This window comes from Furipterus horrens, unplaced genomic scaffold (genome assembly GCF_987537825.1).
Source record: "Furipterus horrens unplaced genomic scaffold, mFurHor1.1.pri manual_scaffold_13, whole genome shotgun sequence".
Taxonomy (NCBI): Eukaryota; Metazoa; Chordata; class Mammalia; order Chiroptera; family Furipteridae; genus Furipterus; species Furipterus horrens.
Genome location: NW_028327183.1, coordinates 53,033,068 through 53,048,514, shown reverse-complemented (window position 1 = coordinate 53,048,514; position 15,447 = coordinate 53,033,068). Strand labels below are relative to the sequence as shown.

Genomic DNA, 15,447 nt, shown 5'->3' with positions numbered 1-15,447 from the left:
AAAAAGTAAATAAATAAAATCTTAAAAAAAAAAAAAAAGTAAATCAATGCTTATGTACAGAGCTGTGAAGGGTTTGGAGAGATTAAAATGGCCATGAAGTAAATTCCCAGTGAGAGTAAAAATCAGTTTTATGACTGGTGGTTTCACAGTGTCATGTATGCTGAAGACTGATCAAATATTATACTTGAAATATTATGTTGACTGATTAATGCTTTTTAAAAATGGTATAAGGTTTTAGAGATTAATATATCCAATGCATTTTGAAAATAGGTTCAGCAACTCTATATATTCAATCCACATTTTCATGCACTCTGCATGAGACTTTGCCTGAGAGAGAGCAGATATATCCAACAATTAAAACTCACTGAAGTGGCCCTGGCTGGTGCAGCTCAGTGGAATTAGCACCAGCCGGCAAATGGAAAGGTCTCCTGTTCGATTCCCAGTCAACAAACATGCCTGAGTCATGGGCCAGGTCCCCAGACAGAGCCATGTGAGAGGCAACAGATCGACGTTATCTCTCACACACATTGATGGTGCTCTTCCTCCCTTCCCTTCTCTCTAAAAATAAATAAAGAAGAGTAAGGAAAAAGTCCTAGATTATTTTATAAACCAAAGGGAGATTAGCCTAGCAGTTCTTGCACTGGTGATTTGGATACTCAAAAATTATCCCTCGTATGTAAAAAAAAGCCTGTCACTGAAAAAAAAATCCTTCTGCAAGCTGACAGCTGAACTCATGATGTTCTCTGGGTCACCTCGGAGTCGGGTTGTTACTGAGCGAAGGGGGGCTTGTTCACGTGGCGCTTTGGTGTAAGATCCAAGAATTAGTGTTGAGAAAAACAGGCCTTTATTTACAATATTCCAACCTTGGGGATGGGGTGGCTAGGAGCACTCCTGGTCAGAGCCCTGTTCTCCCACTAGCCGGAACACTTTCTTTGCTCCCCAAAAGTTTAAAACCCAAAACTAGGCCCAACAGTTCCCCATTCCTTATCTGTCAGCTCTCTCCTTCAGGACCTGGGGTACGTTGTCTTCAGCCTCTGTATAACAGTCCAGGAAAGCATCTGCCATGTTCCACTGGATCATGGTGAAGTCCAGGAAAAGCACAAATCCCAAGAGAGCGTCCTTTCCACAAATCCTGAGTTCCAAGAGACCAGATAAGAGTCTGGGTCTGCTAGGTGGAGTCCTTGCTGGCTTCAGAGTCAGCTGGAGCAGGCAGGGCCAAAGCAGCAGCGAGCCTGCTTTCTTACCAGCCCAGGCCACATGGCCGGATCCTGACTACAAACTGCATAGCTGCTTGTCTCTTTCCATGTGACCACTAAGACATCCTCCTACATCATGGCACTTCTCATACGGCTGGTACATCATGCTCCTCCAAAATGCTCCTTCCATTGTGCTTCTTCTGATGGACATCAGAGGGGCCCTTCTTCATCCTTGCAAACAGCAAGGCCCCTCTACATCCGTTCAGACAGAAATGCCTCTTTACATTCCTTCAAACCACAATCCCCATCCTCATGGCTCCCAATTTTAAATGCTGGCATAGAGCACCATACCTCCTTGATATGAAAAGTAAATTAACCTGTACCCAGCACAGCTTCCCTTCAGGAAAGCCTCGACTATCACCTTGTCATCGATATGCAAAGTATCTTAAACTGCATTATCCCCTCTTTTACCTAGCAGTAGTACAGCTTTTACCTATTACCAGCCTGCCATAGATATGCAAAGTACCTTAAAGTTGTATTATCTCATTCCCAAAACTATGAGCTGTGGGGACTTTTGGGATCACACCCCACCCACCCCCATCTGTTACAAGGTCAATTTCACAACCAGTGAGAGTGCAAGAATCAAGACCAAAAAGTTAGGCTTTTCCTAATTTTCTCCAACAAAGCAGGGAACAGTGACCTTCTGTGAGCACACTATACTTGCTAACTCATGCAATCTCTGGGAACCATAGGTGGTGCAGGTGAAATACGGTCAGCAACGAAAATATGCAGTGACACAGATCTGGAAAAGGACCTGTGTACATAAAAAAAGTACAACATGGAAACATAATACTCACATAAAAAAGTTTACAGGAAACCTCCGTACTGTTCATGTTTGACTGTATGAAATTTGATTCTGACAAACAATGCTTCAAAGAGTTACCTATAGCACTGTTAAAAAATGCACACAAGAAACCCCTGTACACTTCATACATATCTAAGACCTTCAGCTCATGGGAGCTCTCATATGTAAGGGAAGCTTAGAATTTTGGCTAAACAACCTCCCACATTAACTGTACTTATAAGGCCTTTCTCTTGTGTGAAATCTCTGATGATAACGAAGGCCAGTGCTACCGTGATAAGATTTCCCACATTCACTGCACTCATAAGGCCTTTCTCCTGTGTGAACATTCTGATGGGAATGAAGTTCTTGCTTTCGGATGAAAGACTTCCCACATTCACTACACTCATAAGGCCTTTCTCCACTGTGAAAGCTCTGATGATAATGAAGACCAGTGCTACTGAGATAAGATTTGCCACATTCGCTGCACTCATAAGGCCTTTCTCCAGTATGAACTTTCTGATGATAACGAAGATCTTGTGTTCGGATGAAAGATTTCCCACATTCACTGCACTCATAAGGCCTTTCTCCAGTGTGAACTCTCTGATGTACATGAAGGTCACGGTTCATGGTAAAAGATTTTCCACATTCATTACATTCATAAGGCTTTTCTCCAGTGTGAACTCTCTGATGACAAGAAAGTTTATACCTTGTAATAAAAGATTTCCCACATACACTGCAGTGATAAGGCCTTTCTCCAGTGTGAACTGATGACAACGAAGATGATATATTCTTTTAAAAGATTTCCCACATTCACTGCACTCATAAGGCCTTTCCCCTGTGTGAACTATCTGATGACAATGAAGTTCCTTCTTTCGGATGAAAGTTTTCCCACATTCACTGCACTCATAAGGCCTGTTTCCTGTATGAGATCTCTGATGAGATTGGAGGTAACTACGACTGCGAAAACATTTTCCACATTCACTGCACTCATAAGGCCTTTCCCCAGTATGAACTCTCTGATGTATATGAAGGTAATGGTTCTTGGTAAAAGATTTCCCACATTCACTGCACTCATAAGGCCTTTGCCCAGTATGAACTCTCTGATGTACATGAAGGTAATGGCTGGTGGTAAAGGATTTCCCACATTCACTGCACTCATAAGGCCTTTCTCCTGTGTGACCTCTCTGATGACAATGTAGTGCTTGCTTTTGGATGAAAGATTTCCCACATTCACTGCACTTATAAGGCTTTTCCCCAGTATGAACTCTCTGATGTACAAAAAGGTGATGGTTGGTGGTAAAAGATTTCCCACATTCACTGCACTCATAAGGCCTTTCTCCTGTGTGAACTCTCTGATGACGATGTAGTGCTTGTTTTCGGATGAAAGATTTCCCACATTCACTGCATTCATAAGGCCTTTCCCCAGTGTGAACTCTCTGATGTACATGAAGGTAATGGTTGGTGGTAAAAGATTTCCCACATTCATTGCACTCATAAGGCCTTTCTCTTCTGTGACCTCTCTGATGACAATGAAGGTGATGCTTTTGGACGAAACATTTCCCACATTCACTGCACTCATAAGGCCTTTCTCCTGTGTGAAATCTCTGATGAATACGAAGGCCAGTTCTACTGTGATAAGATTTTCCACATTCACTGCAATGATAAAGCCTTTGTCCAGTGTGAACTCTCTGATGGTAAGAAAAAGTAGAAATTCTGGTAAAATATTTTCCACAATCACGGCAAACAAAATACGGTCGTCCAGTAACACCCTTGTTCTGAACATATGCGTGGTTGCAGCCAACTGCTTTTTTACATTGATTCATGGTGAAATAATTTTTTCTTTGAATAGTCACTCCCGGTGTCAAGATTCTGTTTGGCCTCTCTCTGGTGTGAGGTGCTTCTTGTTGGACAAGTACTGACTCTGAAAGAATGTCCAGTCCAGCCTCCCCACAGATAATAAGCTTCTGGGACACATTATAATTGCAACCCTTGGCAAGTGACATCCTATCCACACCTGTTATGAAAGGCATCTCTCTCTCATGAAGCTCTTGATGCTGGTGACACTTTGTACTGAAATGAAATTGTTTTCCACATGCCCCGCACCTCAACAGTTTCTGAATGTGTTGTGTTTCCTGCTCCTCTATGAAGTGAAAAATGTCTCTCCAAACTGCCCCACAACTCTCACAGGGGTGGCTCTTCTGGGGAGACAAAGCTACCTTGAGATTCTTTGCCTCTGACACTCCTACAGAAACATCCTGTTCAATCGGTGCTTCCACTTCCTCTGCTCTACAACAGCAACCTGAACGAAAGGAAAAGATGGTGAAGTATATGTTACCTTAAAGAAGGAATATCGTAATTACAAGTGGCCATCCTTCACAGCTACATAGGATTCTATGAAACCGTTTTCAGAACAATTGAGTTAAGACACTGAAGAAATGGCTGTTATATTTAACTTCGGCATAAAAGTAACTCAGTGGTGGTGACCTAACCAAGTAATAGACAGAAGCATAGGATGAAACACAAAGAAGATAGTCAGGGACTTCTCATTGCTCCTCCTCCAATGGCTTCCTATAGAATCTTACCTGCTGCTGATGTGAGGCTGTGTAGAATAATTTTTATGAACCAAACTCATCAACATCATTTGTACCAAGCCAATGATATTCAAGATCAATATAATGATAGAAGCACATGCCAAGTGCCTGCAAGCAGGAACTAAAGTTAGGAGGCAGAAAAAAGAACACTGTAAGAAAATTGGTTGAGGCACAAAGTCTAGAGAGGTGAGGATTATCTGTGGGCTGGGAATTGAAGTTGAAATGATAACTTGGAAGTGAGTTATTGACAAAGTCTCAACAATAAACAAGAACGAGTAGAACGGCCTGAGGAACTGGTAATGGTAATAAAATACTGATGAACAAAATGGATTCCAAGTTATGACCTTAAGAAAGCCCATGTGTCAAACCTCCTCCAATAGCCCTTCACCAAGGTGATAGCTCATGTTCCAGTCTGGCATGGATGGAGTTATGTTTCTCCTGGGATGCACAAAAGATTCTTCCCTTAAGTCTCAGGGTAGCCATTCTGCAGAATACAGATGACATAAATTCAAAGAGAAAAACTGAAGAGATGGATTGGCATTGCTATGGTAGAACTACAAAGCACAAAGACACCACAAAAAAAGATCTGTGTGAGTGACTTCAGCCACATGGCCAAATAAGAAATACGACAATTTTCCCTTCTTCCAGTACAAGTAGAGAACTACTGACAGACTAAACCAACCACAGGGAAGGGGAATAAAAATCCAGTTAAGACAAATAGAAAATCAGACCTGACGTGGTGGCTCAGTTGGTGAGAGGGTTGTCTTCATACACCAAGGTTATGGGTTCGATCCCGGTCAAGGCACATGATGAAGCAACCAATGATTGCATAAATAAGTGCAATAAATTGCTTTTCTCTCTTCCTCTCTCTCTCTCTTTCCATCTTTTCCTTGTCTCTCTAAAAGCAATTAATAAACAACAACCACAACAACAAAAATAAGCAGCAAAGCAAAAGTCCAAAAAGTAAAAAAAGAGCAGCATAGAAAGGATGACTGGCAATATGGGTTACCAAACCCATTTGAAGACAATTAGGATCAAAAACAAGGGTCAGAGTTATCTTTTTAAACCATGGTGATTGCACTAGTTGATCTTACTGGACTGTTCTGTGACAAACAAAGGAAATTTTTGTTTGTAAGAACCACAGAAGCCCCTGCAACATCTGTGAAGCTCCCACAGTTTACACATCACAGGACCCTACAGAGTTCCTTGTCATGAAATCCTAAACAAATCCCTTTGTGCACAACCTAGTCCAAGAAGAACACATAAAAATCAGAATGTCCCCAGCAGTATTTGCCACCTAAGACTCTAACACCCAACTGTCATTGAAAAGAAATTCAGCCAAAACAGACTGGATTTGTACATTTTTCTGTTATTCTGACATCAACTCATGTAGCATTGAGGAGACTAGGCTGCTGGAGCCTGTCTCAAGACTGAAACACAACAGCAACACAGCCAACCCCAAATCCACAAGTAGATGTAGGTATTTCTCTAGCCAGAGTTGGTCCATAAAATTGAAAGGAGTTTTACCTCCTCAAATGCTTAGACATCAACATGATTAGAAGAAATGCTAAAAACAAGGCCACTACCAAGAGAACATAACAATTTTCAAAAAAATGCGTATCTATGGACACCTGATAAGGAATCCTAAATATTTACTTTCAAAAACATCCATGAGCCACCAGAGAATACAAATGGAACCAACTTAAAAAAGAAACTGACACAGGAACAATAGAAGAATATCAGATATACAGAAAAATTAAAATATTAATAAAACAGAACTGCTGCAGTTGTCACATTACATTGAACAAAATAAGAAATGGAATAAAAAGTATAAAAAGAAGGCATTCAAGAACATGTCATGCCAAAGAGAGGTTACTTGAAAACATAAGGATGGAGAGAAGTAGAAAAGGGAAATAAATTTTTAAAATATAGCAAGGTAGCCCTGGCTGGTGTGGCTCAGTGGATTAAGTGAGGACCTGCGAAGCAAAGGGTCACCGATTCAATTCCCAGTCAGGGCACATGCCTGGGTTATGGGTCAGGTCCCCAGATGGGGGCGTGCAAGAAGCAACCACACATTGATGTTCCTCTCCATCTCTTTCTCTCTCCTTTCCCCTCTCTGTAAATATAATCAAATAAAATCTTTAAAACCAGTAATAGTAATAAAATACAGCAAGGTGAATAAAGTAACACCACTAGGATACCTGATAGATGCATTATGGGAATCACTGGGGGTATGGGTGGGGGTGGGGTGGGGGCAGAGACAGAAAAGAAAAGAGAGGCAAGGACCAAGATGGGTAGAACATTTATTTTAAAGCAATAATCAAAGACTGACTTCCCGAATCTAAAAAAAGAGCTGTGAATGAATAATCAAGTGCATTCATTCTTACAGGTTCCTGCACTGATCTGATGCTAACACACAGTAAAATGAGAGTGTCAAAAGTCAAAAGAAAAGAGAGCTGTGAAAACACAAAAAAAAATAGAAACACCTCACACCCAGGGGAACACCTGAATAAGGGTATCAGTAGATTCCTCTGAGGAAAACATGGAGACTAGGAGAAAATAAAAATAATATATACAAAACACTAAATGGAACCCATCAATATTTAATCTAGAAATCCTGTCCTTGAAAAAGAAATACTTTTCCAGACAAACAAAAGCTAAGGAAGTTTTCTACCACTCAACCTGACTTATTAGAAATGCCAAAAAACTTCTTCAAGATCAGATAAAAAATACTAAATAGAAATTCCGATAGGGGGGTGTTATTCTCACTAGTAAAAGTGAGAATAAAATAAAATTCACTATACAGTAGCACCAGATTGGTGAAATATACATTATGTAGCTATTATAAAGGTTTAAAATTAAATCTAGTAAAAATAATAAAGTTACCATTCTGTACCTTATTAGACAATATAGAAAATGTGAATTGTGACATCAAAAACTATAAAGGGATATGTGGTAGAAAGTCAAAGGGTAGAATTTTTGGATTCAATGAAGGTGTTATAAGAATAAAATAAATTGTAAAAATATGAGTTGTTTTATGTAAGTCTTGCAAATCATCAGCAAAAATAATTTTACAAAAAACAAGAAAGTCAAATCACTATACAAAAATCATCAAATCACAAAGGAAGACTGAAAGACAGGAAGACAAAGAAACTGCAACACAGGAAGAAACTAATGCAGAAGTGGCAATAATAGCTCCTTAAACAAATTCACCAATCTAAAGATTATAGTGGCCCTGACTGGTGTGACTAGGAGGTTGGGCATCCTCCCGCAAACTGAAAAGTCATTAGTTCTATTCCTGGTGAGAGGACATGCCTGGTTTGTGAGCCAGGTCCCAGGTGGGCAGCCTGCAAGAGACAACCAATTGACGTTTCTCTCTCTTTTATCCCCAACCCCCACTCTGTAAAAATGAGTAAATAAAATGTTAAAAAGAAAGAGACAGAGAGCAACCGAAGAATTTAAAAAAGAAAGACACACTATATGCTGCCTACAAGTGACACTAAAACTGTATGGACACAATCAGGTTGAAAATAAACAAAAATATATTCCATGCAAATGAAACCAAAACATGGCTGGCGTAGCCAAAATTCTATCAGGCCCAAAAAGACCACCACAGTAACTGTCACAAGAGACTAAGGTCATGACAGAATGATAAATAAGTCAATTCATCAAGAGGATAACAATTTTAAGTATCATGCACTAAACACAACCACCAAATATGTTAAGCAAATAATATCAGGGCTGAAGATGGAAAAAGAAAATAAATAAGAGTAGGTAACTTCAATATTGCCCTTTCAACAACAGGTATACAGACCATCCCATCCAAAAGCAATAAAGAACTATTGAGACTGACTATAGTTTGGAGCAAATAGAACTAATAGATATATAGAGGACACTTTATTCAATAGCAACAGAAGATGTATCCTTTTCAAACACACATGAAACATTTTCTAGGCTTATCATTCACCAGGTCAAAAATCAACTCTTAAATTTTGAGAAAAAAACCACGTCAAGGATCTTATTTGATCAAAATTCATGTATCTTGAAATCAGTTTTAGTTTCAAAAAATCTTGAAAATTCACAAGTATGTTAAAGTTAAAAAACACACTCATGAACAATCAAGGGTAAAAGAAATAAACAGAAAAAGAATTTTTAAAAAATATAGCGAACTACCCTGCCTGGTATGGCTCAGCGGATTGAGCACCAAAAGGCCGCTGGTTCATTCCCAGTCAGGGCGCATGCCTGGGTGCGGGCCAGGCACACAGTTGGGGGCAAGTGAGAGGCAAGTGTTTGATGTTTCTTTCCCTTTCATCCCTGGTCTCTAAAAATAAATAAAATATTCAAAAATAAAAATCTAGGGTCAAAGTAAATAGTGACACAATCTACCAAAGCTTATGTATAAAATGCAATTCTTTCAGGAAATTTTACAGTGATGTCTATATTTTAAAAAGACCTCAGGGTTGCTGGTTCAATTCCCAGTCAGGGTATGTATATGCCTGGGTTGCAAGCCAGATCCCTGGTTGGGGTTGCTCAAGAGGCAACCACATGTTGATGTTTCTCTCTCTCTTTCTTCCTCCCTTCCCCTCTCTCTAGAAATAAATAAAATCTTTAAATAAGTAAGTAAATAAATACATATATAAATAGAAGATCTCAAATAAATAACCCATCATTACAACTCAGAAAACGATTAACACAAGAAAGTAAACCCAAAGCTAAGGAAGGAAAAACCATTAAATATTAGAACAAACAGAAATGAAACAAAGATTAAACAAAAGAAGAGGGGAAAAAAGAAAAGAGAATATCCAAGAGCTACTTTTTAAAAGACACACAAAATTGGTAAACCTTTAATTAGACTAAAACAAAAGAAAGAAGACTCAAATAATTTAAAGAATAATTTAAGATAAGACATTACACCAGACACCAGGAACCACAATGCATCATCTTAAGAGATAGTGGCAGATGACATGACCCTACATAGAAAAAACTGTCATATTCCCACAATAAACTTCTGTAATTAATAAACAACTTCAGAGCCCTGGACAAGTCCCAATGCTGTGGGACAATCCACAGTCAGGAAACATGCATTGGGCAGCCAATGAATACACTGATGGGTGGAACCACAGAACAATGTTTCTCTCTCTTTCTCTGTATCAGGCTCCCTTCCTCTCTCTGGAATCTATCAATAAAAAAATTTTTAAATACATAAATAAATCAAGAAAAGTAACAGAATACAAAATCAACATTCAAATCTCAGTTCCATTTCTTCACACTAATAATTGTAAGAACGGAGTTGCTCGGAAGGCCATCAAGACGCAGTGAGCAGGAAAAAAGGTTTATTGGGGGAATTAGTGAGCTGGGAGGGAGCTGTGCCGTGGGTGGCTCTGACTCCGAACCCCTAGGAAAGGAGAGGGTTTGCTTTATGGGGGAAGAAAAAAGGAACTATTGAATTCAGTTTGGTTATCTTGCACCTGCAAGCATGATGGGCCGATCAAGGCCAAACGCAGTTTGGTGTGATGCACCCTGCTATCGTGGGGAACTCCTGACCCAAAATATCGCTATCTTCCAAGCAGCTGCAGGCGGGTGGGGGGAGGGCATGGAAACTGAGGCTGTCAATAATAAATTCTTAGATAAAGAAATGAAGAGTCGTGGCCAGGTGGCTCAGTTGGTTTGATTCCAAGTGAGAGAATACAACAAGTAGGTTGCTCATTGGGTTCCAGGTGGGGGCACATGTGGGAGGCAACTGATGTTTCTCTCTCACATACATGATTCTCTCTCTCTCTCCCCCTTTCTCCCTCTGTCTCTAAAATCAATATACATGCCCCCAAATCAGGATTAAAAAGAAAATAAAGAAATGAAAATGGTAGTCAATATTACAATGACATCAAAAATAATAAAATATATAGAAATAAATTTAACCAAAAAAGGTGAAATGTCTGTACACTGAACAGGACAAGACAGTAATTAATAAAAATGATGAAAAGGCAAATGACTGGAAGACAACCAGTGTTCTTGGATTTAAATATCAATAAAATGTCTATATGACCCAAATCAATCTACAGATTAAATACAATTTTGATAATCCAATGGTACTTTACACAGAAATAAAAAAAGAGATCTTAAGCCCTGGCTGGTGTGGCTCAGTGGATTGAGTGCCAGCCTACAAACCAAAGGGTCGCCAGTTTGATGCCCAGTCAGGGCACATGTCTGGGTTGCAGGCTAGGTCCCCGGTTCTGGGCATGTGAAGGCAAGCACACATTGATGCTTCTCTCCCTCTCTTCTCCCTCCCTTCCCCTCTCTCTAAAAATAAAATAAATAAATAAATAAACAATGAACCATGAAATGTGCAGAGCCTCAGAAGACTTTAAATAGTAAAAGCAATCCTGAGGAACAAATTTTGTTGGCATCACACTTCCTGACTTGAATCTATTACCAAAAAAAAGGTTTCCTTAATTAATGGTGCTGAGAAAAATTGATATTTGCATGTAAAACAATAAAACTAGAAACCACTGAAAAAATTAGCAAAAACTGCGTGAAAAATTAAATGTTAAGACAACCTACAGAAGAAGCTTTAAAGATTTTTTTTATCTATATAATCATTTTTTGAAAGATTTTATTTATTTTTCTTTTCGAGGAGGAAGGGAGGAACACAGGGAGGGAGAGAAACATCGATATGCAAAACAAGCATCAATCTGTTGCCTCTCCCACACCCTCAACTGTTGACCTGACCAGCAACCCAGGCACATTGCTTGACTGGGAATCCAACCGGCAACCTTTCAGTCTGTAGGAAGATGCTCAACCCACTTACCAGTCAGGCTTGAAGATTCGTTTTTAGTTATTTTTTTCTTTCTTTTTCTTTTTACAATTGTTGCATCTTTCCCCCATTGTTCTCCCCTGCCCCGCCCACCTCACCCCTCTCTCCCAGTCAATCCCCACCCTCTTGTCCATGTCCATGGGTCATTTACATTAGTTCCTTGAAGATTTGTTTTTGAAATAACCTTCTGAATATAACAATGCAAAAGAGCATACACATATAGTTCAAACTATAAAAAATGAAAATGAGTCTTCACAGAGGACCAATTAACAAACTGAAAGAAAAGGCAGCCCTACCCAGTGTGGCTCATTTGGTGGGGAGTCATCCTGCAAACCTAGAGGTGGCCTGTTGAGAGTTCTGATAAGGGCACAGAACTGCATTGGTAGTTCAGTCCCAAGTTGGGGCTTGAGAGAGAGGCAAAGGATCAGTTTCTCTCTCACATCGAAGGTTCTCTCCCTCTATTTTCCCTTCCTTCCTATTTAAAAATATAAATCAAAATGTATTTAAAAAGGGGGGAAAAAAAAGGAAATCTCAGGATGAAAGAAAATACTTGCAGAACATACAGATTATGGCTTGAAGATTTTGTAAATTTGGTTCAGAAAATATCACATAAATTCTTTGCTTTACCAGGAAATAATAAAGTTATGAAACACTTTACTGTAGGCTATTAACAAAACAACTCCATATGACTTATTTACAATTACTATATCACTAAACACTGGTAACTACAATCTGAACCTGCTGAAAAATGGGCAACATTAGACATGCTAAATGCAGGGTTGCCAAAAACATTGAAAGAGTAAAAAAAGAAAAGCAAAAGCAAAATTAAGCCAATGTAAAAAGTCATGTACCAGCAGGTGAAAAGGCATCTATAAAATATACGAGAGATTCAAAACGCAGTCAAAAAAATGTAGAAACAATTTCCCAAATAAATATGCACAAATGACCAAAAGGAATAGAGAAATAGGCATTTTCTCACTAATCAAAGTGGTATTCATTAGCTTCCCTGCAACATTATCAACTGCAAATCCTTCCCTATAAGTTTAGTACAACAGGTACTGGTATTGGAGGGGGAGAAAAGGAAAGTGCAAACAAACCACACCTACCAAGGAAAGCAACTGCTCAGAAACCTGGAAAATCAAGCAGGGCTTATGGTCCACATGTGAGGAGAGAGCACCTCGTAGACAATAGAAGGCATGGGAAATGCAAAGCCAGGTCCATGTAACTGGCCAAAGTGAGGGCCTTACCCAGCGAGGATATAAGGTCAAAGTTCTTCAGCATCACACCCAGGTACAGGCATCTCTGATTGTCATCCAGGAGGCACCATTCCCTCCTGGAAAAGTACAGGGCAATGTCCCCAAAGGTCACACCAACCTGTCAAAATTGAAACAAATGACCTCAGCTGTCTTATCTGAGAACTGCCCCACTACTTTTTATAAATCGTCCCCACGTTCAATTTCCTCCAGGGCTCCCCAGTTCACTGTGAACACCAGGCCCTGATACCAGTGCTAGCTGCGCTCTCATCAGTCCTATTAATTACTGTTAGCACCTTCATCAACAGAGGCTCGTTTGGGGGACTTTGTGGGCAAAGAGCAGATGAATGCCATATAAGCATTGGGCCATAACTGTAGGGTCCCATTCTTCCCCACAAGCAATGCCACTCAGTCTCCCAGATCATGCCTCCAACATAGAGAAACAGGGGCTTATGCTTTACACTTAACTCCCCCAAACAGGTACCAAAGGCAGTAAACTGACACTTCCTCTGCTAGTGCACACCACTGCGGAATGTCTGCCTCCTTCACGTCTTCAGACCCCAGGTCCTCTCCCTCAGCTCTGTCACCATCCTGCTCCCTAGTACAGGTATATCTCCGGGCTCACCCAAAAACTAGGCGTATGGCATCCAGAGAGCTCGGGATGTTCCAGCAGGATCCATAATAACCCGTTTTCTGATGGACCCCACAGCCCGCAAAGCCCCGAAGGAGGCTCTAAACTTCTCCCTTCCTGCCTGCTGATCTTTGCTTCAATAATCACCACCCAGATCCGCATGGGAATTTCAGATATAAATACCTCCGGTCCACTCTGCACTGTACTTGCTGTGTCCTCAGAAAACACAAGACTCCTCTCTACAATGAACATTCCTCAAGACCGTTGACGTCAGGCCTGAAAGGTAGGACCCGAACACACTGGGATGTGGAGCCGGTGCGGTGACGCTGTGAAGGAGGGAATGGGGAAGGCCGTGCACTCACCTCAGAGAAGCGTCTCAGCGAGGCCGCCCACGGACGCTGTGGGTGAGGCGGGGAAGTAACGGCGGGAGACGAGGACACCAGGGTCATGACGGCCCCTGTGCAGTCCTTGGCTCCACTCACCCGTGCACTGTCGCTCAGCTCCTTACTCCCGTGTGTGCTCTGTGGACCACGACTCTGGCGCCTTCCCCGCCCCCACATCCCCACCGGTACCCGGCGACCTGGAGGTTCTGAGAACGTGGTCAATCGGATTCTGGGTGAAGACAAAAATGCCCGTTTTTGCCGGAAGTCCCGCCCTACGCAGTGAGCGCCCACAAAAACGCCTCGTCTGAGCGCCCACAAAAACGCCTTGTCTTCAGTGGCTAAGCGTGGCTGTTTTCCTCGCTCGGCATTGTAATCCGCGCTAGGGCGGATGGGAAATCACACGCCCTCACAAGACACATCTTGTAAATGGCTAAAGTAAGTTTTCATTTTTTCCTGGCCAAGTGACTAGAGTTCATATTGATTAAAAAAAAACATTATCTGTGAATACCCACAGTGAGTCATAATAAGAGGTATTCCTGAATTAGAGTCTGGAAAAGTTTATGGCACAAATAACCTACTTACATTATTATATATGTATGTGCCAAATATAACACAAGACTGTAGGACACGCCTTTGAAACAAAAAAAGAACTAGCATGTATAATACATTAAATAGAGGTCTCCTGTTTGGATATAATTTGAGCATCATTAGAGATAAATAAATTTGTTAAAATGTTGGACAATTGAATTCTTACGGTTATTGTTTTTGTGAATGTGATAATGGTATAATTATCATAGTGAAAGAAAATTTGCTTATCACAAACATATGGAAGACATCAGGTGAGATGATGTTTCAGGCACTTTCAATGTGATAAAATTACGAACATATAATTATATTTACAATAAATGAAGCATATATTCATAATGAAACTGTCCTATGTATAGCTCAGAGAGTTTTAAAAATCATGTGAAATATAAATAAGAATTATGGATATGCATATCTGCAATTAATATTAAAAATCAATAATAATCTGTAAGACCTTTTCCTATTTAAAAATTCAGAGTATAGCCCTGGTTGATGGGGCTCTGTGGATTGAACACCTGGCAGGTCAGGGCACATGCCTGGGTTGTGCGCCAGGTCCCCAGTTGGGGGAAGTCCTGATGTATTTCTCACACCTTGATGTTTCTTTCTCCCTCCCTCCCCCTTTAAAAAATAAATAAGTAATATCTTTAAAAAATATTGATAGTATAAGGGCACTGAAATATAATCCAAAATTTAAAAAACATTAAACATTAAATGTTAACAGAGGAAGATCTTAATACTTAAAAGGAATCATAGAAGTCCCTTGTAAATGAACACGATCTCCAGCACACTGAAACTGGCACAATGGTCATAGAAGTGATCTGACACTGTCGGCCAACACTTGGCAAGGGAAGACTGTACAGTGTTTTCTTGTCCCTGAAACAACTTCCCCATTAAATCAAATCTCTTTCCCTCCTCCCTTAACTGTGTGATCTTAAAATCCTCAGGATTCACATGCTTGGCAGTCATGAGTGTTGCTCAGTTTATTTCCATATCATCTATCACCTAACAATTTACTGCAACAAAATTTATACTCTTTGAATTCTTGGCTACTCCTTCAATAATGCCAATGAACAAGTCTGGTTGTGATCACATTTCTTTATTCACTGCTGTATATCACAGACCTAGATAAGCCTCTGAATGAGTGAGATAATTA

General features: G+C 40.3%; 1 protein-coding gene across 1 annotated transcript; it reads right to left on the bottom strand.

Moving 5' to 3' along the window:
- LOC149995314 (uncharacterized) lies at positions 1 to 14,140 on the bottom strand. Its single transcript, XM_090259616.1, is given in 4 exon segments — positions 1 to 2,804; positions 2,807 to 4,339; positions 12,690 to 12,816; positions 13,689 to 14,140. Coding segments are annotated over 4 exon segments (2,460 nt in total). The 5' UTR covers positions 13,887 to 14,140; the 3' UTR covers positions 1 to 2,202.
- Positions 14,141 to 15,447: the final 1,307 nt, after the last annotated feature.